The sequence below is a fragment of the Mytilus californianus genome, unplaced genomic scaffold (assembly GCF_021869535.1).
Source record: "Mytilus californianus isolate M0D057914Y unplaced genomic scaffold, xbMytCali1.0.p SCAF_6, whole genome shotgun sequence".
Classification (NCBI taxonomy): domain Eukaryota; kingdom Metazoa; phylum Mollusca; class Bivalvia; order Mytilida; family Mytilidae; genus Mytilus; species Mytilus californianus.
The window spans coordinates 79,560,940-79,588,504 of NW_026262712.1; the positions used below are offsets into that span (position 1 = coordinate 79,560,940).

General features: G+C 33.1%; 2 protein-coding genes across 3 annotated transcripts; one reads left to right on the forward strand and one right to left on the reverse strand.

Moving 5' to 3' along the window:
- The first annotated feature begins 2,914 nt into the window (after positions 1–2,914).
- Positions 2,915–12,966, forward strand: LOC127704369 (serine/threonine-protein phosphatase 6 regulatory ankyrin repeat subunit B-like). The gene is made up of 6 exons (XM_052208402.1): positions 2,915–3,005; positions 4,229–4,329; positions 5,104–5,327; positions 6,155–6,378; positions 7,226–7,511; positions 8,873–12,966. The coding sequence occupies exons 2-6, from the start codon at positions 4,244–4,246 to the stop codon at positions 12,760–12,762; spliced, it is 4,710 nt and encodes a 1,569-aa protein (XP_052064362.1). The 5' UTR covers positions 2,915–3,005; positions 4,229–4,243; the 3' UTR covers positions 12,763–12,966.
- Positions 12,967–14,829: 1,863 nt separating this feature from the next.
- LOC127704370 (retinol dehydrogenase 12-like) lies at positions 14,830–27,383 on the reverse strand. Of its 2 annotated transcripts, none has more exons than XM_052208404.1 (7): positions 27,267–27,383; positions 24,926–25,069; positions 21,547–21,738; positions 18,871–19,029; positions 17,293–17,412; positions 15,998–16,196; positions 14,830–15,528 (listed from the first exon to the last, which is right to left on the reverse strand). In XM_052208404.1, exons 1-7 carry the CDS (start codon positions 27,334–27,336, stop codon positions 15,435–15,437), a joined length of 978 nt encoding a protein of 325 aa, XP_052064364.1. In that variant the 5' UTR covers positions 27,337–27,383; the 3' UTR covers positions 14,830–15,434. The 2 variants fall into 2 exon arrangements, with proteins under 2 accessions (XP_052064364.1, XP_052064363.1); XM_052208403.1 differs by lacking the exon at positions 27,267–27,383 and adding an exon at positions 25,754–25,860.
- Positions 27,384–27,565: the final 182 nt, after the last annotated feature.

Genomic DNA, 27,565 nt, shown 5'->3' on the forward strand with positions numbered 1-27,565 from the left:
ATACATGAAAATTTTTGAAGGAATCACTTTGTTTAGATAATGAGGCTATAGAATGTGTTAACAGATATAAATATTTAGGGATAGTCTTTACTTCTAGTGGTCTTTTCATCAGGGGAAAGAAGAGCTATTCAAAAAGTCCTTAAAGGCAAAATTTAAACTACAAAAATCCATGTCAGCTTGTAATCCAAGTATTGATACTGCAATCCATTTATATGATCACACAATAAAACCAATTTTATTATATTGTAGTGAAATCTGGGGTACCTTTAAGATTAACTCTGCTGCTTGCAAGAAAAAAAGTGATTATCTATTTGAATTAATTTACATAAATGATTATTTGGAAAAATCCCATTTCAGGTATCTAAAATATATTCTTGGTGTAAATAAAAAAGCCTCAAATTTGGCAGTGTTATCAGAGGTTGCAAGATTTCCTCTTTATTTTTCTGTCATTATATCTATGGTAAAATATGTACACAGGCTTAACAAATTGGACGATGGGTTACTTTATGATGCTTATGTTTGTAATAAAATTTTAGATGCAGGAAACATTAATTGTTGGTATTCATCTATGAGATATGTCCTTCAATCACTTGATATACAAAATTTGAATACAAAGCTCAATAAATTAATTAAATTTGTAAAATGTAAACTTTGTAACAGTTTTAAAACATTTTGGGTGGTCAAAAGATCTGATACCTTATCACAAGGTAATAGTAAATTAGAAAATTATTTCAACCTCAAGACTGACTTCGTAAAGGAGGCTTATTTATCAATTAAAGATTTTAATATAAGAAGAGCTATATGTAAATTGAGAATAAGTGCACATGATCTTAAAATTGAGAAAGATAGATATAGTAAAAAATACATAGAGAGAAGTCAGCGTCTATGTCATCACTGCCTATCACATGGACCAAATTCTATTGAAGATGAGACCCATTTCACAGTAAGTTGTCCTTTATATAACGAACAGAGAAAATTATTATGGGATAAAGTAAACAGTTTTTGTAATAATTTTAAAGAATTACCCAAGGATAAAAAATATTTCTGGCTGTTCACAAATGAGCATTTACCAACTCTTATGTGCCTAGGCAATTATATAATTAAGTGTTTAGAAATAAGATCCAGGTGGATACAAAATATATAAAATAATATTTAATTATTATGAAATTATTGTTATAGTTATGTAAGACACATGATGTGTAAGGCTCTGATCCTGTCCATAATATGATAGTATTATATTAGGATCTAGTTTTTCTCTTTTCCAATCATATTGTGCTTAATATTGTTGTAAATGATGCCCTTTATGGGTTCTTGATTAGATTAATAAAATTCTTATCTTTATCTTATCTGTACTTGGTTGATGAAATAAAATTAAAAACTTTTCAGTGGGTTACTCTCTCTCTCTCTCTCTCTCTCCTTGTCTACTGAATGTACATATATCAAGTGTGTAATCATGTCTTCCAAGTGCCCTTAATTGGTTCATTACGTTAAAAAGCGATATAATGGATTATCTTACTTGAATAGGGCCCCTTGAATGCGTTCTACCTTAATTACTTCAGTATTCTATCTGAAAGAAACTAGACAGCATGTGATCTTTTGTCGATTAAGTATGATATTTAAACCACGAAATACATAAAGGGAATAACGAACCTTGCACAAAAAACCTATTGTTCAGAGGTGGATTTTTCTTTGGGGGGGAGGGGCAGGAAGCCCGGCCCTCTTATAGAGCATTAAATATGATAAATGCATAGACTTTTTACAAGTATTATACCTTTTAAATTGTCAATCAGAATATTTATTCTGTAAATAGTATTCACGATTCATGTTATTTTTTACAGCGAAAAAATAAATAATATCACGATATATACCTTCATAAGTATTTATAGGAACTGAGTGTTGTTATTTAATTATTCAAATAGGGTAAATGTATTATATTTGATATCTGAAGTCCTTCAACGTATTACGAACAATGCATCTAACTGCAGTGAACTGGGGGTAGTGATAAACAGGCAATATTGAATTACCAAGCTAGATTCGTCCCAAAATTAGCTTTTAAAACCAAATATTCTTGCAGGAAACATTTGAGCCTTCGGTATATTATCACGTCTAACAATTGCACAAGTTAAAATTTGGCATGACGGGATGTCGAAATTATTTATTCAAATAAGAGCAATGTTCCTGTTTGTGGATTTTACCAGCTTGGTTATCCTGCATTTGCTACAATTTTGTTAGTCAGTCAAGTTTTTCGGTGAGACAAAACTTTCTAGGCTTTTTAAATGTTTAAAAAAGCGAGTACTTTTACCTACTTATATCAATATGCCATTTCACAAGTATAATTGGATATCATGCATTCATCATACTTTTTCTTAAAATAAGATCAAATTGCTGAAAGCTTCCCCCTTTTTTACTGAATTATTGGAATCTATCGTTTTGTATTAACTATGTCTTGGTGTAAATTAGATACACATAATCGGACTAACGCTCTCATGTGTGTATCTTAAACACGTTACACCGACCAATATCCAATGCATAAAAGATCCTCCCCCTCCCCCTTGAAATCAATGCATGTTGATACTTTTGATACGTCATTTAAGCCTACAGATAAGATCACTTTCTCTTTAAAGATATATATATATATATATACACTCAACGCTCGAGGACATTCAACACAAATGAGGGATCTACTGATTAGTTTATATAAACTGGTATAAAAGTTATCTTTTAATCTTAAAAGATTTTTTATTTATTTCAAATACTGTTTTATTTTAGTCAATTATGAACATATTTTTTGAAAACATAATTCGCTGACGATCGAATATTACAAACAATTAAAATTATCCACATCGTCGATTTTGTTTTTACCTGTCACACAAAGACGGTCAATGCATTGTTATTGGTAAGGAACCGTGGAAATGTTTAACTGTTAATATTCGACGCAGATTTGTTACTTTAAGTTAGTTCTTTTTAATATTATCTTGAAAGAAAGGAAAAGCGATATCAATTTGGTAAGAATTTTTTCATTTTCTTTTAAATTTTAAAACGGGAATGTACGTCTACCTCCGTTAAATGGATATACGAAATTGAACAAATACTGGTAATACAAAACACACACACACACATACACAAGTATACGCAAGCGTGACAAAAGTCACAAGAAGATCTAGGATTGATTTCCATATCCCTTTCCACAATAATGCGTGTTGTACTTATCGCAAACTTGTTCCTTTATTCTAATATAAGGTCTTCTAAAAAAGACTGAAAAGAAACTACCATTATCATTTAACTTAACGTTCCGCTTTAAATATGGTATCTAGAAATCCTGAAGCGGATCCAGGATTTTTGAAAGGGGGCGTAATTCCAGAAAACGTAATAGATACTGTCGAGCGCAGCAAGGCGAAAATCGTTTTGGACGATTAAAAAAAATCAAATTAATCGAGAGAACCATGATAATTATTTTATTTTTTGTTTGCGACCAAAGAGGGAGGCGTACGCCCTCTACGTCTTATCCTGAATCCGCTACCGAAATCGGCAGTGAGAGTCGGGGAGAACTAAACTTTACGACAATAAAGAAGACTTTTTAAAAATCTCATTTTGAATTTTCAATTCTTATGCAGCACCTCTGTATAGATTATATATATGTATATATAAGTCTAAATTGAAAACAACGTTCAAACCTATGATTGCGTTGGATAAAAGCCGCAATTTTTATACGTGTGCATGCAAAACAAATTTCTTCGTAGAGGGGTCTAAATACAGCACAAACAACATTTTCCAAAAGACCAAAAAAGTAAAAAAGTATATTTAAACAATATCCAAGTTAGTGAGGTATCCCAGTTCTTGGTTTTATTTTTATGATGGAACAAACCGCTCTAAATTGTTGAGTGTACGGAAGTCATCTCTGATATCTTCGAGAGAATAACGGACGACATTATGATTTGGTTGACCGTTATTCGAAATCTATTTCGTAAATAACATAGTATAGAATACATGTTTATTTAATAAAGATAAGGAAACTTAGGAAATAACTATACGATATATTCCCTTTGCCAATAAGAAACTTTCATTTTTTTCTCTTTTTATATTTGTTCTTGGCCATTTTAATCAGGAAGTCTTTCGTTGCGATTTTACCATATACGAAACAATTAGGTTAACGATGAATTGATAGTGAATGTGTTTGCATGTTCAATATAAACAATGTTTTACAAGCGGTTTTTTTTTTTTTTTTTAGATAATTCGACAGAAAATGGGTACCAGGACAAATCATTTAGATGCAATTAAAGAAATTGAAAATGTTCCCGTCATTTCTACAGCAGTGATTGGAAATTCACCGTAAGTACATGGCAACCCACAGACTATGATTATGAATACAACGAGATAGCAGCCCAAAGACACAAAAACCAAAAATAAAACTAGGGGACAAAATAGTTGCGATCTTCTACAATAGAATTTATCTTCTACAATATATGTTCTGTTTGGTTTTTTTTTTATTTGTGGTGGTTTATTGTTTATTTTTTTTGTGCCTGTTTTTTAACAGGTGTGGTATCAATTATTATGTTATAATAATTAACTGTGTCAACCCTTAATCTACACAATTGCCATTTTGTATAATTATTTTCACTTTGTAGTTTGAACGATATTAAATTTCGTTCCAAAATAATAATAAAAAAATACATTTTAAATAACAATGAAATACAAAGTCATGAAGACATAATGTAGCAACAATATCCTATTACACAATATAAAAATAAGGAGATGTGGTATGATTGCAAATGAGACAACTATCCATCAAATTTCAATGCATATAAAAGGTTCTGACATAAAAAAAAAAAAAGTGAAACCAGTCAAACGAGAAAACTAACGGTCTAAGTACAATGTATACACTGTGTGTCAGACGTATATATGATTACAGCAGCTTAACGTGAAGTTTTTTGTGTATATATGCATCTGTCGTCTGTAACGCATACACAGACGAACACTATTATAGTATTCTAAAAAGTCAGTATAAATAACGTTTTACCAGCTTTGTTATAACAAGATAAAAACAAATACAATATCAGATGTTAATTACTAATGTGCATGTTTTATCCTTCATTTTGATTCAAGCTTCGAATTGTCAACTATAACAGATGAGGAACTGTATTATCTTAAGTTTACAAACCTCATGTTAAGGTTAGCTCCAAGGGCTATGAGAGTTTTGTTTGATAAGAAGTTCCCGCCAGATCAGCTGTGTAGTAGACTTAACCAATACAAACATGTATTACAACAGCTAACACAAAAGAACGTCATATTCGAATTTCACTGGGAAGAAGTAATGTTTCCTCCATCAGGTAATTTAATATAATATAACATCAGTCTTAGATAAAAATAATAATAACACATCATATCTATACTACTAAAATAACGAGGTCCGATATGTTAGCCAGTATGTCGAAAAATCGACGAATCAAAAAATTCAAATTTATATATAACTAATATAGGACAATGGTGTTGAGGTAGTATAAAATCTTGGGAAAATTTATCAAATCAAGCGGTATGGGCTTTGCTCGTTGTTGAAGGCCGTACGGTGACCTATAATTGTTAATTTCTGTGTCATTTGGTCTATTGTGGAGAGTTGTCTCATTGGCAATCATACCACATCTTCTTTTTATATTGTTTAAAAAATGGAAACAAGACGTTATTAATTGCATGCGTCCGAAGTGCTTGTCTGGATTTACCTTCATCCGGAACGCTCAAAGCCGAATATTTGAAGGCCAGGGATGTACAATTGAGCATTTGGTTTCAAAAGTAAACAAATGAACAGTTTATGCTATAAATCAATACAATGGTGGACAGTTGTCTCATTGGTAATAATTCCACATCTTCTTATTTTTATACAGAATTATTCAATATATGGTAAAGATTCATGCAAAATATAATATTTTATTTCAGAATGTTGTATTCTTGAACGGATTACACTGAGCGGAAATCTTTAACTTTATACAATGTTTTCATACATTATACGAATTAGTTGTTTTATTAATGTCGGAATCAAACGATGGTTTTGTGAAGTATATCAAACGAAATTGAAAAACAAAAATAATATACAAAAGCTGAGCATGATGAAAACACGGTGAAAGTATCTTTAGTTATGCTATATGTCCTTCTTTTGTTCTAGGAAATTCTCAAGTGAAATCATCTTCGTTTGATTTGAGTCTTCAGTTTCTACTCATCAAGCATTTGACATATATCAAAGTCCAGAACGTGTTGCCTCTCAAACCGGACACATCCGTTGAGAATAGTGTGTCTACTATTTTTTACTACCATAATTACATAAACAGTAAAGTCAAAACGTCCATGAGATTAGATGAATTCGAAAGACACTGGGTTACTATAACAAAGGTAAGTGTGGTGTGTTTGCATTATGAGCTCTGGTATTGGCAATTGGCCATCTCAGAATCTAAAGCACCATGGGTCATTTCATTGTTCGTTCCCCCAAAATGAAAACAACGTCACGTCATTGATTGAATTTTAATTGTTTAGGACGTTGTTAACCACTCAAAGCGTTTTCGTGTATGCTTTTGAAAATGTTATCTAGAATGCATTAGATTCTGAAACGGCAAATTGTATCACATCTTATTTTCACGGCACAAGCAAATCTAAAATTAAATACAGAATGTGTGACTTGTAAATTTTATCATTCTAAAAATACAGGAAAATTGTGTCAATGAGTATGTCGATTGAACTTGAATAAAGTTTCCAGCACTATTACATGTTAGTATTTGTTATAATTCTTGTCACGCAATAATGTCAGCAGGTATATGTTCTTTTTGTTGCGTGTTGTGTATGTGAGCTTGTTAACTGAAAGTTTTTTCATTATTATAATTAACTCATTTCTATCATTACCAATTTCACAAATTGTTTATCCAGTTCAATATTATTAATAATCCTTTATATTCAGAGCAATCTGTAAAGAAGTTACAGAATCAGTAATGTTGATGCATAAGACAGTAGATCCTACATACTAGTAGTTGAACAATTGATTCGTGACACTTTCATGTCCGACTCAAATCGATAGACTCACAGATGCTATTAGTCCTTGATTGTCAAATTCAGGCAGTTTTTCTCCGTGAGACATTTTTATTAATCGCTCGAACAATAAGCTACATCGTCTATAACATTATAAGTGATCTAAGAAAACTGATGTATTTTATAATAAGATGTTCGTATTACAATATATTTATTTCAGGCTGTTGAATATATTGCTGGTAAAGTTTCGAAAGATGAATGTGATGTCTTCAAAAAAGCAGATTTAGATTCCGTTTACGTTTGTCTACTGGTAGAATTGATAGACTTAAGGAAAACTATAATGAACAAGACAGATATTCCTCATCAAACACTGGAAAAGTTAATGCTAATCTGTGGCAAAGTCGAAACTTTAAAGCGAAAAGATTTTGAAAATATAATTGAAGATATTAGGAACCTAATGGAAGAAGTTAGCAGTGGAGATGAATCTTTGTTTAACAAACTGCACGGTATTATTTACTTTTCAGAACTCATTTATTGATAACGTACAAATACAACGGAATGATACCAGTAAATAATGCACACCAGTATTTTTCTACACATTGAGGTCGCTATTAGGTTATATTGGAGTATCGTATTATCAGGGTATCAGCGGCTCTTTTCACAAAAAATCTTAAGAGTAAAAATACTCGTAAGTCATACACATTTCAGTATAACTTACGATCAATTTTAATCGTAAGATTTTTTGTGAAAAGAGTCGCAGGTTTTTAATTGGGTTCGTGTAGCTCAGTCTTTACTTTTCTTGGTTGTGTACTGCTTTTGTCTTTTCGTTTTTTTGCCATGACATTGTCATGTTGTTTTCGACTTATGAGTGTGAATATTCCTTTGGTATCTTTCTCTCTTTTAGTTTTCTATAAGCTACAATTTACATTTGCGATTGTTTCTGTGATCACTTCAATCTGTGATTCTGATCCTCTTCTGTTTTTTTTTTTATAAAAATAATTTAGGAGACGAGGTATGTTTCATTTGCCAAATAGATAATTATACAAAAAGACTAAAGGACAAAGACGTAATTAATAACAGAAGAAGTTACGGTCTTCAATAATGAGCAAAACCAATATCGTATAGTAAGCTATAACAGGGCCCGTTATGATAAAATGCGAAACAATTCAAAAGAGAGAAAAAAAAATAGCAGCCTTGTGTATACTACTTCAATGGGCGAAACAAAATTATGGCAGACAGCAACCATCGACATCCACTAGAGTACGGGTTCCTGGAGTTGGACAGGCACACTTATAAACGTGGCGGGATTATGTGAGCGCTCAACTCTCCTATAACCTGCGACGGTGATCACGTTATTCCTATAATAATCTTCCATCATAGGAATTTATGATGTAACCTGTGTTTACGAAATTGAACTGCATACAGACGTTGAAGGCCATTGCACTGGAATACCGAACGAAATATTTTATATTCAAATTAATGAAATTATAGGAAGGCGGGTAAAACTTAACTAAAACGTTGAACATGTCCAGACGTCATTGAATGGAATGCACTATAAAGGCAAATGTATTGAAAAAGACCAATTCATTCAATCTTTCAGTACACTATACTTATATTTTATAAGAATCGAATATTTATGCAATTGATTAATGTATATTTAAAAAAACTTGAGTTTTGGGATGTTCGATATCAACTGGGGGTATTCCATGTTATGTGTTTTTAGATATAGAAACATCTATACAAAACAATATTTTGAACGAACAACCCTTAGGGCCTGCTTTCAAAATTATAGTTAGAATATAATACTTACTTACATTATAAGTTTCTATATCTATAATAAGAAATAATATCATATTTATCATTGTAGGTATATCAGAGTGGAAAGTGCTGGATGCAAAATTTGTAGAGACTAAAGCAACTAAATCCATATCAAAAACCATAAAAGATCACCAGGTTGTGGTTTTGGTAGGAAATTCGGGGATCGGAAAATCCTTCACACTTCAGCACATTGCTTTGTCATTACTTAAACAAGACTTTGAAATTATACCTGTAACAGACCCAAAAGATATTTTAAATACCAAACAAAACGAACGGAAGCGATTCTATCTTATTGACGATATTTTTGGTCAATGTAATATGAATCTTACTATGCTAGAACTTTGGGAAGACTCTGAAGATGCAATTATATCAAAACTAAGACAGTGTCCGGACAAAAAATGTGTTATCACTACACATTCCAATGTGTATGGGAATGAGAATGCTAGAAAAGTTTTAAAAAACTTAGGGGCAATTGAATGTAACATGTCAAGTGATGATCTGTCGCTTAGCTTGAGTGAATTTCAGCTGATATGGAATTCATATAATCAGCGTATAGATTTAGACAAAGTGTTCGGCGAAACTATTCCGGTAGATTTTTTCCCGCTTATATGTCGACTCTTTCAACAAAAAAGAGATAAAGCTATCGAAAAAGATTTTATAAGAAGTCCGTATGAAAATATAGTAAAATATATGAATGCGTTGTACAAGAGTGATGAATACTGCTACTTTTTCATGCTTCTCTTAATCCTAATGAACAATAAAATCACCAAAGAGTACATAAACAGTACCGAAAATAAACCAAAGATGCAAGGCATATTTCAGTTGTGTTTTAAAACAACGTCTACCACCATGCCTTCCTTCTCAAGTTATATCATACATGGCATAAGAAACCTTAAAGGTTTATTTATTGAAGAATCAAAGAAAGAGTACACGGTTTCTCATATCAAAATGTTTGAAGTTCTTTGTCAGTACTTTGGCGAAAAACACACCGACTGCATACTTAAATACGGTGATTCTGATGTCGTTTATAGTAGAGTGGTTTTAAGCACGTTTGATGTTCCACTTTGTGAAGGAGAAGCCATAAGGATAGACTCTGTTCATGAAAAACAATACTTTGAACGAATACTCGTGGATTTGAAGGAAGGGAAATCTTGGGATGTGTTTTCCTGTCTTCAGATGTCAAATGAAAAATTTAGGAAGCATTTTATATCATATTTATCAAAAACCTCTAAAGTGATGGAGATACATACACATAACATTGATTCAGTATATATAGCCTCCAAATTAGGTTACCATGACATTGTAGAATTTCTTATTACAACAAAAGACAGAAATTTGTCAAGTGGTATCTCAAGCAATGGAAAAACGTCTCTTTGGGCTGCAAGCTACTCTGGGCATGAAGATATTGTAAAGCTACTGTTGAATAATCATGCTGACGTCAATCAAGAAACACTTACAGAAGAGACTCCAATATATGCTGCGTGTAAACAAGGTTATCTTGTTATTTTAGAACTTTTAATAAAACATTATGGAGACGTTAATCAACCGCAAAAGGAAGGAATCACTCCATTGTTTATCGCATGCAAGAAACAGAACAAAAATATAGTACGGGTTTTATTGGAGAAAGGCGCCAGTGTTGATCAGCCTACAAGTGCTGGTGCAACTCCATTGCATGTCTCTTGTTTTCATCAAAATTCAGAATTAGTTGAAATTTTACTGAACAAAAAGGCAGATACTAATAAAACTACTGACAAAGGAGTCACACCCCTGCATGTTGCATGCTACAACGGAAACAAACATATTGCGGACCTTTTACTAGTGAATTTTGCCAATGTTAATCAAACAATGAACGGTCATGTTACGCCTATTTATATTGCGTCTGAACGAGGCCATACATCTCTAGTCAAATTTCTATTAACGAAGTATGCTAACATTAACCAGGCTACAGATGAAGGTTACACACCACTTTATGTTGCAAGCATGAATAAACATACAGGTATTATTGATGTACTGCACAATAAGCAATCAAATACTTCGGTCCATAGTAAAACCGGTTTCAGACAGTTGTATAGTGCCTGTGAAAGTGGACATACAAACGTTGTAGACTGGTTGCTAAGACACGATGTCGAAGTAAATCAGGAAAATGAAGACGGGGTTACACCATTACACATATCATCCTATAATGGCCACCTAGCTGTCGTTTCACATTTGCTAAAGAATAATGCCGACATCAATAAAATGACTAAGAGTGGTGTAACTGCCCTGTACATGGCTTGTCATAAAGGATATTTAGAAGATGTTCAGTTACTTCTTAAGTACAATGCAGAAGTTAATTTAGCTGCAGACTTCGGTTATACTCCGCTGTATATCGCATGTGAAAATGGGCATACAGCTATCGCAGCGTTATTACTTAAAAACAATGCAGATGTTAATCAGACTAAAAATGGTGGCTTATCACCGCTTTATATTGCCTGTCGTAATGGTCATACACATGTTGTACATATGCTTCTCGAACATTTTGCTTTCGTTAATCATGTAGTTGACAAAGGGGACACTCCTCTTCATATAGTATGTAATAATGGCCATACCCCAATTGTAGAACTACTGCTATGTTACCATGCTAATATTAACCAATGTCTACCCAATGGATGCACACCATTGTATGTTGCTTCTGAGAATGGTCATGAAGGAGTCGTTTCCCTCCTTTTAAATAACGACGCTGATGTAAACCTTTGTCGTACTAAAGGAAGTTCGCCATTATTTATTTCCTCTATGGAAGGATATGATCTAGTTGTGAAGCTACTCTTAAATAACCATGCTGATGTTAACCAAAAACGGCAAGGTGGTTTTACTTCTTTATATATTGCAGCACATCAAGGACATCGCAGAGTTGCTGAATTATTGTTGCGATACAAGGCCGAAATAAACGTTACCGATGATATTGGAGCAACACCTTTGTATGTAGCATGTGAATACAACCACAAAGATGCAGTCGAGTTTTTACTTAAACGCAATGCTGATGTCAATATAAAAACAAATCAAGGGTATACTCCTTTACATATTGCATGCCAGAACAACCACAAAGAAATAGTCGATTTGCTCTTAGAGTATAAAGCAAATTTGACAGAAAGTGATGACGCGGGCATCACGCCACTGTACCTAGCTAGTACTTGTGGGCATATGGATGTGTTAGATATAATGATCAACAGTGTTAAGAATGATGCAGATGTAGATATTGAAACTAAAGAGGGATTTACTCCACTATTCGCTGCATGTAAAAAGAATGACATAGCTACCGTTCAATACCTCCTAGAAAAAGATGCAGATATTAATCATCGGTCAGTTGCAGGGTTGACACCACTTAATGTCGCATGTGACAATAGATACTATGATTTAGCCGAATACTTATTAAGATACGGAGCTAATATAAATACTCAAAACAATGTTGGCATGACCCCTCTCTATATGGCATGTCAAGATGGTAATCTTGAAGTAATCGAACTTTTGTTCAGATATCGCCCGGATGTTAATCTTGCAACGGAAAAGTCATCGACGCCACTTTATATTGCAAGTTTCAATGGAAATGAAGAGGTTGTGAAAGTTCTCCTTGATCATAATGCAGATGTAAACCTTTGCATGGTTGGTGGTTTAACTCCTCTATACGTTTCCTGTTACAACGGCCATATACATATTGCAGAATTACTGCTACAATACGGCGCTGATGTTAACAAGGGAACTTTCGAAAACGTTACACCACTTCATTTATCATGTGATAAAAATAGAGAAGACTTAGTGATGTTATTACTGGAAAACAACGCTGATGTAAATCTTAAAAATGAATCAGGACTGACAGCTCTCGATATTGTCAGAAATAATAGAAATATAAAATTGGTGGAGAAACTTGAACACAACGCTACGAACCATAAAGAACAAAGATAATGAAGTTTATAAATAATATTACTGATAAAAGTGAAGTATCCATTGTATACATTGTAGATGGATACAGCGATGGCAAATAAAAGCAATGGCGAATAATATAATTAGTTTGTGCGGCTTTAGTAAAAAAAACAGCAAAAAAAAGCTTTGGATCAAAAATGCAGACAAAATAATGTATGTTCAATGTTTGCAAACTACTGCTCCATGTTTGTGTGTTATTTCATACATATTTTCCTAACATACCCCTTTATAAGTAAATCAATACAAGAACAAACTAACGACATGTTACTATCGATATATAAATAAGATGTGGTATAATTGCCAACGAGAGAGCTATCAACAAGAGACTAAGGGTCACGATTGTAAGCAACAATACGGCCTTCAACAATGCGCAAAACCAATACCGTATAGTAAGCTATAAAATGACCTAACATAACAAAATGTAAAATAATTCAAACGAGAAAATCTTAATTTAAGGCTCTAAAAACAACATCGCCAGAACGATAAGGACGTACTATCCCGTTTGTAATAAGGTTTGACATGTACAACTGAACTTCCAAACCAAATATTTGTAAAAGAATTTAATAATGATTTAAAGTAATTTGTGGTAACGAAATCCCCGACTCAATAATTTGGCACAATTTTTCGGAATTTGTGGTTTTCAATGCTCTTCAGCTTGATATTTTGCATTCGAACTGTTTTGATTTGAACGCCACTGATTATTCTTATGTAGACGAAACGCGAGCTTGCCGTAACAAATTATAAGCCTTGTATCTGTAATTTGTGTTTACCCGTTATGTACAGATTACGTTCATTGAAATCTAAAACATCACTAGTAAGCTATAAAAGGTCCGGGCATTACAAAATGTGAAACAATTCAAAACGATGAAACCATTAATTCATTTCTGTAGTCAAATGACATTGTCGAACACTAAGCAAAATGATCCCGTGCTTGATTTCGGGTGCTTTGATAGGCTTAGCATATTTCGCATTTGATGCCATTTTACCCTAATGTGGTAGTGACTCAATTTTAGTTAGTATCAATATATTATGTATAAAAAGAAATTGATGTATTTACGGAAATATGTCTGCAATGAATTATATATGACAGTCATCTCATAACGATCGAACATATATTGTTAGCGAGCATAAAATATGATTGTATTCTTAGAGGGAAGTCACCAGATAAGCTCTCGAAATGCGAACAACAAGCTATGATATATAAATAAACTACATTCAGGTGACGCAAATATATCACAACCAAAAACACTTTTTTAATACCCTTTCCTGGTGACCGAATGGGTTTAAACTTCTGCCGGGTCAAATCAGATACCGTTTTTCTGCGAAGAACGCGGAATTTAAGAGTAAAAGCAAAGACTAGTAGAATCGGAGTCAGGGTTATGTGTCGTCATCATCTTGGTATAAAATCGTCAATACACAGGAGTTAGTGCCCTCGACATACATGTCTACCCATTTTTTTCGTTTGTTTTTGAAGAAACTATAATAGGGCAAAAATTACCAGCAATGTAACATCTACACGTAAGTGAACATGGGTGAAATATTCAATTGAAATCTATAGGAGTCATTGTACTTGAAAATTGATTTGTACATATTATTGCAAAAATCATTTAAAAAAGAGAGAAACTGTAAATGACAAAAATGTTTAGCAAAATAAGATCTGGCCGAAATCGTCAGTTCACCTCTAATTGGAATTACTGTCTTGAAAGATGGCATTTACTCATTTTTGCATTTTGTCGAAAACCAGTGTTGAGAGAAATTGTAATATTGGCAATTGCCAAAGATCTTAAGAACAATAAGATCTACAAACAATCAACAAAACCGAAATCGTCAACTGTAAGTAAATATCAAAATTGAATACGTTGACCAGATGAGCTCTTTGTGCCTCTTTTTCGTTCTTTTTTCTAACCATTTTGGTTTTTTAATTGGAATTTTTTTTGAAATTTCATTGTACAAATGTATGTTATAAATGAGCTTCGTGTCAAAGCATTTTGGGTTACATAAATATATTGTAAAAGAAATATTAAAATTTAAAGCATTCAAACTATCATAACCAGTAGTATCTATGCTCTTTATTTATTATAATGCATATATTTTCAAAGTTATTTAGTAAGGCTAAAAAATATAGTTATGTTTCCTGCCTCCTGACCTACCCTAAATTGCATGCCTCCCCTTATAGATTTTACGGAAATTTGTGGTTAATTAAGCACCTTTACATGTCTGACTTGTTAAGCACGTTAGAGTCTAGAATAATTCCCAATATATATAGTCTATATCAAATATTTTCCCTACATACCCGACTTTCGGAAGGAGGCAGGATCTTATTTAATTTTTTTGGCCTTGTAGGAATAAACAATATCATATATTCTGATAAGGTTTCCAGAATGATAACTGTTTACACAAAAGTATTAATAGAAATTATAACATAAAACATTCAGATCAGCCTTCCTTTGTTCAAAATGAATGTATTATATTCATTATTCAAAGAAAAAGTAAATATGAGGTAGAATAGTCCTGGTTTACACCCTCGGCCGTTTTAGTTTATTTTACACAGAATGTATTTCAATAAGTATTCCTTAAAAGGATTGTACTTCTTAGTTTGTTTCTTTTTGGCTAATGACTGTTCTGTCCATTTTGTATCAAGGTTTGTTTCATTGTTAAAGGTCAACCATTTTTTCAGAAAGCTTCCAAAGTCGTTTTGCGTTTTCATCATTTAGAGCTTCTTTTGATGGTTTCTTTTTTGCACAATCACTGCAATTATCAAAATTAACATGTCAAAGTAGAAATAAAATATATATATATATATATAGGATAATTGTAGGTTAATGATCGAAGTTCGAACATTTGGTTCTTGTAATGAGCTTCATTTAATACAATCCAAAAAAAAGGTTTTATTTATTGAAACTAGTCAAAGAGGGACAACTTTATGAAGTAGTACTAGTCTCATAAAAGATAGGAAAAAACATTATTTAACTTTTTCATTAGATATAATTTTACAAACAAGACTATTCTTACTATATTTAATTTTAAAGATTGAAAGCAAAAAAGGAAAATATACAACTTCGAGCCCATATTTTCTTTATAATAACTTAAAGCTTCAATTGAGTAGATTTTAAAGTAAATTACAACATGTATCAGTTGCAATATAACAACATGTATTTCCGTAAAATGTTACGTTCCCATACGTTTTTCTTATTATTCATTGTAGGGGTCTACTCACCTGTAATATTTGCCCGTTTCCCCAGATAGAGATTCATCTACAGCACAATATATAGTCGTCTGAGCTCCTTCGTTTGGCGTTTTAATCAAAGGTCTTATCACTGAAAGAAGCATTCTCCATCCCATGCTCTGGGTTACATGTCTCGATAGCTCTGTGTTTATAACTCCTGGGTGTAAGGAATAGGTTGTAACACCCGTTCCTGTAAAAATGTAAAATTCACAAACATCAAATATTATCAAATGCAATTGCATGTGTACATTAAACGAACATGTACATATTATTAAATGGTAAATGCTTAAAAGTTGTTCTTTTTATTCTTAAATAACCATCAACGAATACCACAGTTCACCTTATTTTATTAACATTCAACACAAAGACAGCCACTGTATAGTGCAACAGAAACATCCTAATATTTATTCAGTCCCATGACTTCGCACTCAGTTTTGATCTCAGATTGGTTTGAGTCGCTTAACCCTGGCGATGTGTGCTTTTACAATTACTTAGCGTCTGATGTCCGTCATAATTTTTTAAAGATGTTCTCCGTAAAAATCAACACATTTGTTCCCTACATGGCAAAGTTTAATTAACAATTTGGAACGCATAGAAAAGTAAAAAAAAATCGCTCCATCATCTCATTTTTATAGTTTCCTTTACATTATAATTACAAGAAACTCGTTTCAGATGACTTTAACACCTTGTCAAACTTAGGAACTTTGAGATACAACCGATATCGTAGGACAACTCAAGCTCCCCGGGATATTTTTCTTCCTGTGGTCACGTGTTTTTTCCTTCTACGACTAATAATGTGACTGCTCCCTATGCAGGCGCGGATTCAGAAGGCGGCGCATCAGTCTTCCCCTCCTCCTCGTCATAAATTTAAAAAAAAAAATGTGTTTTATATGTAATAATTACAGCCAATTTTGTCAAAAATATGGTCCTTCAACACATAATTTTCAGGAGCCCCCCCCCCCCCCCCCCCCCCCCCCCACTCACCCACTCAACAACAAGTCCTGGATCCCCGTATGCTATGTATCATCTGACTTTTGAAAATCGCATTTTGTGTTTTAATGAAAAAGCAGAACAATCTTATACCATTTATTAGATATTATACTTCAGTTTTTCTTCCCAGAGTTTATTACAATACTCCACAGTATGAATTTTCTTAAATTCGTTTAAATTTTTTTTTAAATATTTAACACTAATATTTAACATTTACAACTAACATTACCATAAAATCTACAAAAACTGAAATAAAATCTAGAACACTTATGTTACGTGTCCTCTATGATATTTACCTTGTAGTTTCTTTGCCAATTCACTGGAGAAAAGCACATTTGCAAGTTTACTCTGTGAATACGCGCTACCAGGATCATAATTCTTTTCCTGGTTCAGATCGTCAAAGTTTATCTTTCCTCCTTCAAAGTTAAAAAAATATCATATATACATAGAAAATATATAGCAGTTCCAATTCAATTAATGGTAGGTGTTTTCCTGCTATCGTGTTTTGTTAATTTTTAATTCTAGTAAATATGAAATTAAGAACTTTTGTTATTTTCCATCTTAAATAACCTTTTTTATGAGAGTATATGTGTATTGAAATCAAATATGCCGTTCCTGTTTTATACATAAAAACATAAAAAAACTGAAACTGGTGTTGAAAATTTTCAGTGATACGGTAATTAGGAACGAACTACTTTTGCTAACTGAATGTATGAAATGCTTAAACTTTTACACGCTTGACGTCACAAGGCCCCAAACATCATTGAATGTCGTAGATGGATCAGAGTGATATTGCGACCGATGCATTTTTAAATTATTTTACAAGAAAAAAATAACCTAACAGATTTAAAACATATTATGTACTTTGTGATTGCATGATAAATGCTAAAAATACAGTACGTAGTAATTATTGATTGATTGTAACTTCCTCAGCGTCCCGTGGCACAGAAAGGGGGGAGTGTTTCACGCTTATTCAGGAAAAGCCAGGCAATTGTACAACTGTACATAAATCATTTTCAAAGTGAACATGTAAGATGTGCTCTCCGTCATTTACACTGTTGCGTGTTTGAGTTTGATCCCTGTCGAAAAAAATGTCTTAGAATAACCAAATAAAACATAAAATCTTTCTTTTCACTCTTTCGTTGATACCAATATAAGTTCCAAAAGATACACATTTAATGTAAAATCAAATTAGGTTTTGATCTTGAGCATAAATCAAATTAGGATTTGGTTTTAACATAACCAAAGAAAGCTATTTCCAAAATCTTGTGTCTTTCGTACTTAAGTCGGTATTACTACCGGTAGTTCGGTACTGCTCCTGATGGATTAAGACACAAAATATATATACTCGTTTCCAGCACCCGGACTGAAAAACACAGTAGGTAGTTAGGTAAAATAATCTTAATATTCTGAAAATATTTGAGATAGCTATATAAATTATATAGACTCCATAGACATAAAACTGTTCTTCACTTGAATGGCGTTTGACCAAAAACATGTGGACCGTAACGATTCCTTACCAAAAATTGTCCATTGGGTACATGTAGGCATCGAGGCAGAGAGGCAGGAAATAGAACTATATTGTTTTGGCCTCACCAGTACATGAATGTATCCAATGGCTAGTACTTACATGATATTTGACTTTAAATGTTTAGAGCGAACATCATGCAATTCTACAAAAACCAAAATTGACATCCGAAAAAAAATGATTTTTGCGTAGAGGACGTTTTGGTTTTGAGACTATAAACATTAACGAATTTGGCTTTCCAAACTTTCTATTGCAACGCAAAGACACTTGTTTGTTGGTGCGCTTAAATCAATATCATAAATAAATGTTATGCTTTCACTTTGATTAATACTGAAAATGATCTTACTTTCATGGGCTAAAGATGATACTGTTACAACTCTGCTTGGTGCAGATATCTTCAGCTTATCTAATAATAAATTAGTCAACAGAAAGTGACCTAAATGATTAACTCCAAACTGCATCTCAAAACCGTCATCTGTCTTCCAGTAAGGGCATCTCATTATTCCTATAAATAACAGTTTAGATGAAATGACTACAAACGATTGGCATATATATTTGTAACATCGTCGAACTTCTTCATAAAACAACAACAAAACAACAAATTTACGTTGTGTTTTTTTCTCACAAAGGTAAAAATGTTCTTCAAAGCTTGATGCCAATATTGCACTTTGCGGTATCTCTACCAATTTTGAAACGCTTTAATTTGTATAAAAAGCAACAAATTTTCCTCTTTTACACATATCACTGTAACGTTTTTCCATCGGGGAGGTCGTAAACGCCTCAATGAGACAACAATCCCAATACATAACTAGAGGCTCTCAAGTGCCTGTGTCGCTCACCTTGGTCTATATGCATATTCAACAGGGGACACTCCCCAACATTGTAGACGAGAATAGAATTAATGACAAAAATCTCTGGTTTTTTTTTGTATCTTATATTGCTGATCATTGAAGTCTGTTTAGTTTCTCTCTATCTTCATGATTTTATTTAGCTTTTGCTCTAAACACAAAAGAGGGTAAAAAAACTCCTATAAAGAGTAACAGTCTACTTATTATATCAGCAAAATTTGACTTGTTAGTAGGTCTCGTTTTGCTTATCATTTTTGATTATGTAAGTTTCTATCTATCTATTATAATTAATATCATACAAGGAAAAACGCCAAAAAAATGGTAAAAATCATAATTAAAGGGCAATAACTCCAATAAGGAGTCGTTGGACAATTTCTACCATTTGTCTTAATTGTAGATTTTGTCTTGCTGATTATTTTTTGTATATTTAAGTTTCTTTCTATCTATTATAAGTTTTAAGATATAAGACAAAAACGCAAAATTGTACAAATCGGCTTCAAAGGGAATTAACTCTAATAAAGAGTCAACTGATGATTTCAACCATAAGACTTATTTGAAGAACTTGTCCTTCTGATCATTTTTGCAATTTAAAGTTTCTCTCTATCTTTTATAGTTTTCAAGATATGATAATAGGCAAAAATCGAAAAAAGTGGTAAAATTTGTCATTTAAGGGCAATAACTCCTACAGGAAATTGTCTTACAGTTTTGACGTATATGGATAATTGGTAGAGCTCAACATTCTGAACAATTTTACCCCCTTCAGATTTCCTCTTTTTATAACGGTTATGAGAATAATAGACAAAACTTGCATTTTACCCCATATGTTCTATTATTTGCCATGTCAGCCATCTTTGTTGGCAGGCAGGGTTATCGGACACATTTTTTAAACTGAATACCCTAATGATGATTGTGGCTAAGTTTGATTCTATTTGGCCCAGTAGTTTCAGAGGAGAAGATTTTTGTAAAAGATTACAAAAATTTACGAAAATTGTAAAAAATTGACTATAAAGGGCAATAACTCCTTAAGGGGTCAATTGACAATTTTAGTCATGTGACTTATTTGTAGATCTTACTTTGCTGTACATTATTGCTGTTTACAGTTTATCTCTATCTCTAATAATATTCAAGATAATAACCAAAAGCTGCAAAATTTTCTTAAAATTACCAATTCAGGGGCAGCAACACAACAACGTGTTGCCTGATTGGTCTGAAAATTTCAGGGCAAATAGATCTTGACCTAATGTACAATTTTATTCTCTTCAGATTTGCTGTCTTTGGTTTCAGAGATATGAGCCATAAACTGTATTTTACCCTATGTACTATTTTTAGCCATGTCGGCCATCTTGGTTCGCGGGCGGGGTCATCGGAGACATTTTTTAAACTAGATACCCTAATGATGATTGTGGACAAGTTTGGTTAAATTTGTCTTCGTAGTTTCAGAGGAGAAAATTTTTGTAAAAGATTACAAAAATTTACAAAAAATGGTTAAAAATTGACTATAAAGGCCAATAACTCCTTAAGGGGTCAACTGACCATTTTGGTCAAGTTGACTTATTTGTAGATCTTACTTTGCTGAACATTATTGCTGTTTACAGTTTATCTCTATCTATAATAATATTCAAGATAATAACCAAAAACGGCAAAATTTCCTTAAAATTACCAATTCAGGGGCAGCAACCCAACAACGGGTTGTCCGATTCATCTGAAAATTTCGGGGCAGATATATTTTGACCTGATAAATAATTTAACCCCGTCAGATTTGCTCTTAATGGTTTGGTTTCAGAGATATGAGCCAAAAACTGCATTTTACCCTATGTACTATTTTTAGCCATGGCAGCCATCTTGGTTGGTTGGCCGGGTCATCGGACACATTTTTAAACCTGATACCCCAATGATGATTGTGGCCAAGTTTGGTTATATTTGGACAAGAAGTTTCAGAGGAGAAGATTTTTGTAAAAGTTAACGGACGACGGACGACGGACGACGGACGACGACGGAAGATGAACGACAACGGACGACGACGGACGACGACGGACGACGGACGACGACGGACGACGGACGCCAAGTGATGAGAAAAGCTCACTTGGCCCTTTGGGCCAGGTGAGCTAAAAGCAGGTTTCATACTGAAGAGTTATGCATGTTGTAAAAAAATGACTTTGGCATAGTGCACTTACCTGCATTGTTAATCAATACATCTAGCCTATTCTCGTTTTTGTTTATGTCTTCAGCAAAACTTCTCACCGACTTCAGTGAGGCTAGATTCAGTTGTTTAACAAAAATGTTTTGGTTTCCGGTAATTTGCTTGATGTCGTCTGCTGCATCTTGCGCTCTTTTCATGTCTCGACAGGCAATCGTGACCTTAGCACCTTACAAAGGCATAAATTAAAGTGAAAATATAAATAAAAGGTTATTGTAGTATCAATATAAAAGAGAGGCGTAAGATACCAAAAAGGATATATATTTAAACTCACAAGTCGATAAATAAACTGACAACGCCATGGCAGAAAATGAAAAACGACCAAAAGATAAAACAACAGTTTACAAAACACAACACAGAAAAGTGATGATTGGGCAACACGAATCTCATGTGCTCCAGAAGGGTTAGCAGATTCTGCTCCACATGTGACACCCGTCGTGTTACTCATATAAAATACGTTGATATAATTTATAGACATTACGCAATATGGGACTGGTAATTGACCGTTATCCAACCTAAAGACATCACCTTATTCGTAAACCATCATTCTTGTAAATTTTCTAACCTAATATAACATTTTGAAATTAAAACAAAGTTTTCATGATAAAGGATGGACAAGATTGTTACCGGTAAAACCAACTGTTGAACACAGTAATTCCTATTAAATCAAGAGAAACATGAACCCCTTTTCAGAACGGGTGCCTACCTCGATTCGTCCAACTCGGGTTAGTAGAAATATTTTTTCATATGTAAATACTTTCGGTGATGTTAATCAATAGGATAGAAAACTAGAGGCTCTAAAGAGCCTGTGTCGCTCACCTTGGTCTATGTGCATATTAAACAAAGGACACAGATGGATTCATGACAAAATTGTGTTTTGGTGATGGTGATGTGTTTGTAGATCTTACTTTACTGAACATTCTTGCTCCTTACTATTATCTCTATCTATAAAGAACTTGGCCCGGTAGTTACATAAGAAAATACTTTGTAAAAATTTACAAAAATTTACAAAATTTATGAAAATTGTAAAAAATTGACTATAAAGGGCAATAACTCCTTAAGGGGTCAATTGACAATTTTGGTCATGTTGCCTCATTTGTAGATCTAACTTTGCTGTACATTATTGCTGTTTACAGTTTATCTCTATCTATAATAATGTTCAAGATAATAACCAAAAGCTGCAAAATTTTCTTAAAATTACCAATTCAGGGGCAGCAACCCAATAACGTGTCGCTTGATTGGTCTGAAAATTTCAGGGCAGATAGATCTTGACCTAATGAACAATTTTTATCCTCATCAGATTTGCTCTAAATGCTTTGGTGTCAGAGATATGAGCCAAAAACTGCATTTTACCCTATGTACTATTTTTTAGCCATGTCGGCCATCTTGGTTCGCGGGCGGGGTCATCGGACACATTTTTTAAACTAGATACCCTAATGATGATTGTGGACAAGTTTGGTTAAATTTGTCTTAGTAGTTTCAGAGGAGAAGATTTTTGTAAAAAATTTTAAAAATTTACGAAAAATGGTTAAAAATTGACTATAAAGGGCAATAACTCCTTAAGGGGTCAACTGACCATTTTGGTCATGTTGACTTATTTGTAGATCTTACTTTGCTGAACATTATTGCTGTTTACAGTTTATCTCTATCTATAATAATATTCAAGATAATAACCAAAAACGGCAAAATTTCCTTAAAATTACCAATTCAGGGGCAGCAACCCAACAACGGGTTGTCCGATTCATCTGAAAATTTCAGGGCAGATAGATCTTGACCTGATAAACTATTTTACTTATGTCAGATTTGCTCTAAATGCTTTGGTTTCAGAGATATAAGCCAAAATCTACATTTAACCCCTATGTTCTATTTTTAGCCATGGCGGCCATCTTGGTTGGTTGGCCGGATCACCGGACATATTTTTTTAAACTAGATACCCCAATGATGATTGTGGCCAAGTTTGGTCAAATTTGGCCCAGTAGTTTCAGAGGAGAAGATTTTTGTAAAAGTTAACGACGACGGACGACGACGACTGACGACGACGACGACGACGACGGACGACGGACGCCAAGTGATGAGAAAAGGTCACTTGGCCCTATGGGCCAGGTGAGCTAAAAATATAAATTTCGATACTTTGAGTTTCTAAGAGTAAAATGTAATTTGTTTTTGAAAATCTATTCCCATTACATAAGGGACAAAAGGATAGGAGGATTTTGAAAATGAATATGCAGTACTGACCTAGTGAAAATGAATAAATGATAGAAGTTATATAATTTAAATATGTTAAAAATTTGAACATAAAGCTGTTCATTGTCGACGTCCATAAAAAGAAAATTAACAACCACACAATATCTATATCTTCCATTTTGAGAGTCAACTCGAGTCGAGTTTTAATTTCACTTCGATTCTGGAAGGTTGCGCACATGCGCATTATCACTGATTTCTTAACTCTAGTCAACCCGAGTTGGATGAATCTAGGGGGTTTCTTAGATGCTCCGCCGCGAAAAAGCTAATAGCTTACATCCACACATCTGAACTTTGTTGGATAGTTCTCTCAGTGGCACTCGTACCACATCTCCTTATTCTTATATTAATAGTGCTGAAATGACTTAAACGCGGACCGCGATGAGGATCCCAAATTGAACTGTGACGTAAACGGTAAATTGAATATAACCGTTCGCTCACAACAGAGGCATGATACCAAGAAACTATCAACGTGGATTACACGTTTATTGATTCAAATCATCAGTATAGTAGAAAGGATAGATATGTTTACATTTTAACAAAACTTCTAAAATCGAGAATCAACAAAATTACGAATAAAATTAAAGTGTTTGTGTACATGCATGATTTATCAAGTGTTGTTTTCTAAACGTTCATTGGAAAATTATTTATAGATTACAAAAAGGAAAGATAAGCTTCAAGCATACAATAATTCATTATTTCTTACAGCTATATCGACGTCCAGGATCGCGTTCTTATACGACTAACTAAAGTAATTCTTATACCAGCTACAAAAGATATGTACATTCATGGAGGTAAAATCTGTACTATCTTCACAAAATTATAATTTCAGATTTTGATACTGTAGAAATCATTTGTGGAACATGTCGTCTTCAGAACAATATACCCAACTGACCTACTTTACAATATTATTATTTCATAAGTTCAAAATTCATCAATTATAGAATCAGAAATTCGATTCCCATCCCTCAAAAATGCAAAAATAATGTGCATCAAATGACAAAATAACCGACTGAAACATTTGCTACTACAGAAATCATTCGTGTAACATATCGATCGTCTTCGGAACAACCTACCCTATTAAATGACCTACTATACAAGGTATGCATACTAACCCCTGTTTGCCAAATCGATAGCTGTTTCTTTTCCTATTCCTGCATTAGCACCAGTAATGATGACATGTTTTCCATCTAATCTGGTCGTTGTGTTTGTATACCTGACACCAGCTGCGTAGCGTCTTACGCATACCAATGTTACACCTAAATTGGTAGTAAGTCGAATGTTTATGTAAAATATGATAATTCCAGAAAAAAAATGTATACAGGTATCAACCTGCTTCATGATATCACGAGTACCAGTTCCCAATCTGGTTAAAAATAAATCCCGTGTGTCAAAGATTTGCTTACAAGGTTCAGAAAATGCTCCATTCTACTTTCTGATTTAAAGACCTTTCGAGATCCTCTAGTTTTGTCGGAATAATACACACCTTCAAAAATTTGAAGACTGAAAATTCATTGGCTGAGGTAATAATTACCAGAACAGAAATTAAAACGTAGTGTCGCTAGATCCTTGAAAGCAAAGCATAGACAGAGGATCTGTATTTTATTCAGATTGATTAATTCCAACACAGACAAAAAGTTATGTAAATGAAATATTTTATATGGGCATAATTTTCAGTGCATTCTATTGACATTACAATAAACTGAGGTTAATATTCTTACACAGTTTATTGATGAGTAGTCCGAAAATTCCCTAACGTCTTATAGCCTTTTTAAGAATTACCCAAAGGCCGTGTTTCAACGTCCCCAGCAAATCCTTTAAAAAAATCGTCAACACAGTTCTAAAGTATCATGAGCACAGCATGCCAATAAACATCTATAGGTCTGACAATTATATGAAAAAACAACCTCTAGTGTAAAACACTTTAAACACATTAAACTTACCAACACCTACTGCAATACTCAATGCTACTTTGTGGCCAAGAAGAAAATTTTGCACAACTTCCATGACTTCTAAGTATTCCATTGCTATGAACAAGACTCTTTACACAGATAGAATATAAGAATGGATTACTTCCCTTGAATTCGTTCTACTTAAGTAAATTAAATGTTCTACTTATACTCAATATATTTACACTGTGTATATTTACTTGTAGCTTCTCTTTTTTAACAGGGAATTTATTCAAATATATGTGATAGTAAAAATAGGCGGAATAGTAAATTTCAATAGTGTAACTTAAATATTCCCAATTTTCCGATGCTTGACATTAGCGATAAGTTTTAAGTTCAGAAATAACAAAGACAGCGACGAACCGTTAAGGCATGTCTTATTATACATGTATACACATGGTCATACATATTTACTTAAAGGATGGAAGTTCCAAACATAGCGATAAAGTAAATAATCAGATTATCTGGTCTTGGTCAATTTGATATCTGTATGTACCTAGATCTACCTACCTATTACCCAATCAACTAATCCAATTATATAATTTAGTTGAATTAATATCTGGTTTAGGGAGCTGCCATTTGATTTTTATGGGGGGGCTAGGATGAAAAATTTTGTCCTGCATTTTTTTTTAATTGTAATCTCTGTCCTGCCTTTTTGTTTTTTACTCTATTCGGTCCTGCATTTTTTTTTTTTAGTTTATCCTGACTTTTTTTTACATAAATTGTCATCCTGCCTTTTTTTTTTGCAAAGTGTCTCATCCTGCCTTTTTTTTTACTCAAATAAAATTCAAATGGTAGCTCCCTTACAATTTATAGCTGGTCAAAATTTAATCTTTTCTATCGAAAACAAGGCGACAGTTTAAAATCAGTGTAGAAAAACGTCAAATTCTTGTATTTAATTATCATATAAATGTTCAAGAACTTTACCACAGGCACTTCTCTCTGAAAAAAATTCCTATATATATACTTTAATATATTTTCAGAGACGAGTGCCTGTGAAGTTTATAAATACGCATTTGTGTGTACCTTGTCCTTGCATATTGCGTTTTTGGAAATCGTTCCTAGTTAAGGGGATAGGACAAAATGTATATAACTCCCCTTTTCCACTTAGAAATACTTTTACCACCTCCCTTAAATTTTTTACGCATTTCCTTAAATGATCTTAAATCATCGTGATGTACTAATTGTTGACCTTATATCAGAAAAGACTTTACCAGCGACACTGAAAATGTACAAAATTAATAACAAAAGCAAGAAAGACCACTTCATTTATTCATTGTTATAATAGGTAATGATTATCTCCTCTTTTTTTTATATAAAATGCAGCTAGCCAGGCTAAAAGACTGCATAAGAAAACTTTCTATAAATAGAAAGTCAAGACTTAGTGTTAAACAGGGGTCATTAATAATGACAATGAGCTTGCTGGAGGACACAACTTCATGAAGATAGAATTTGATGAAGAAGCAAAGCAATAAGTCAAAATAAAAAGAACAAAATAGTTAATTACCGACTCCAGCTGCTGTTATTAATGCTATTCTGTGGTTTGAAATAAAACTCTGTATCTTTGTCGATGCCATTCTTCAGTGATCTCCCTTGTAGTTTTTACAGCGTACTATTTAATAACCTTTTCCTGCTATTTCGTCTATTTTTCTTCATTTCTTGAATGAAATATATTTTAATGGGACGTTTGTTTGATTTCGAAGTGGGCGACAATGGAAATAAATATCCTGGTCCCGATTAATTTGGAAATGGATAATCTTGCTTTATCACACAAGAAAATTAATTTATATCGCCCCAAACTAGCTC

Excerpts from the sequence above, each read along its gene's own strand:
- LOC127704370 (XM_052208403.1), bottom strand. The coding sequence starts at position 25,835 with ATGGAATACTTAGAAGTCATGGAAGTTGTGCAAAATTTTCTTCTTGGC. Across the intron at positions 25,070-25,753 it reads GAGTATTGCAGTAGGTGTTG|GTGTAACATTGGTATGCGTA; the intron begins GTAAGTTTAATG and ends CTACCAATTTAG. Across the intron at positions 15,529-15,997 it reads GAAACGGGCAAATATTACAG|TGATTGTGCAAAAAAGAAAC; the intron begins GTGAGTAGACCC and ends TGATAATTGCAG.
- LOC127704369 (XM_052208402.1), top strand. The coding sequence starts at position 4,244 with ATGGGTACCAGGACAAATCATTTAGATGCAATTAAAGAAATTGAAAAT. Across the intron at positions 4,330-5,103 it reads GCAGTGATTGGAAATTCACC|CTTCGAATTGTCAACTATAA; the intron begins GTAAGTACATGG and ends TTTTGATTCAAG. Across the intron at positions 7,512-8,872 it reads TTTGTTTAACAAACTGCACG|GTATATCAGAGTGGAAAGTG; the intron begins GTATTATTTACT and ends TTATCATTGTAG.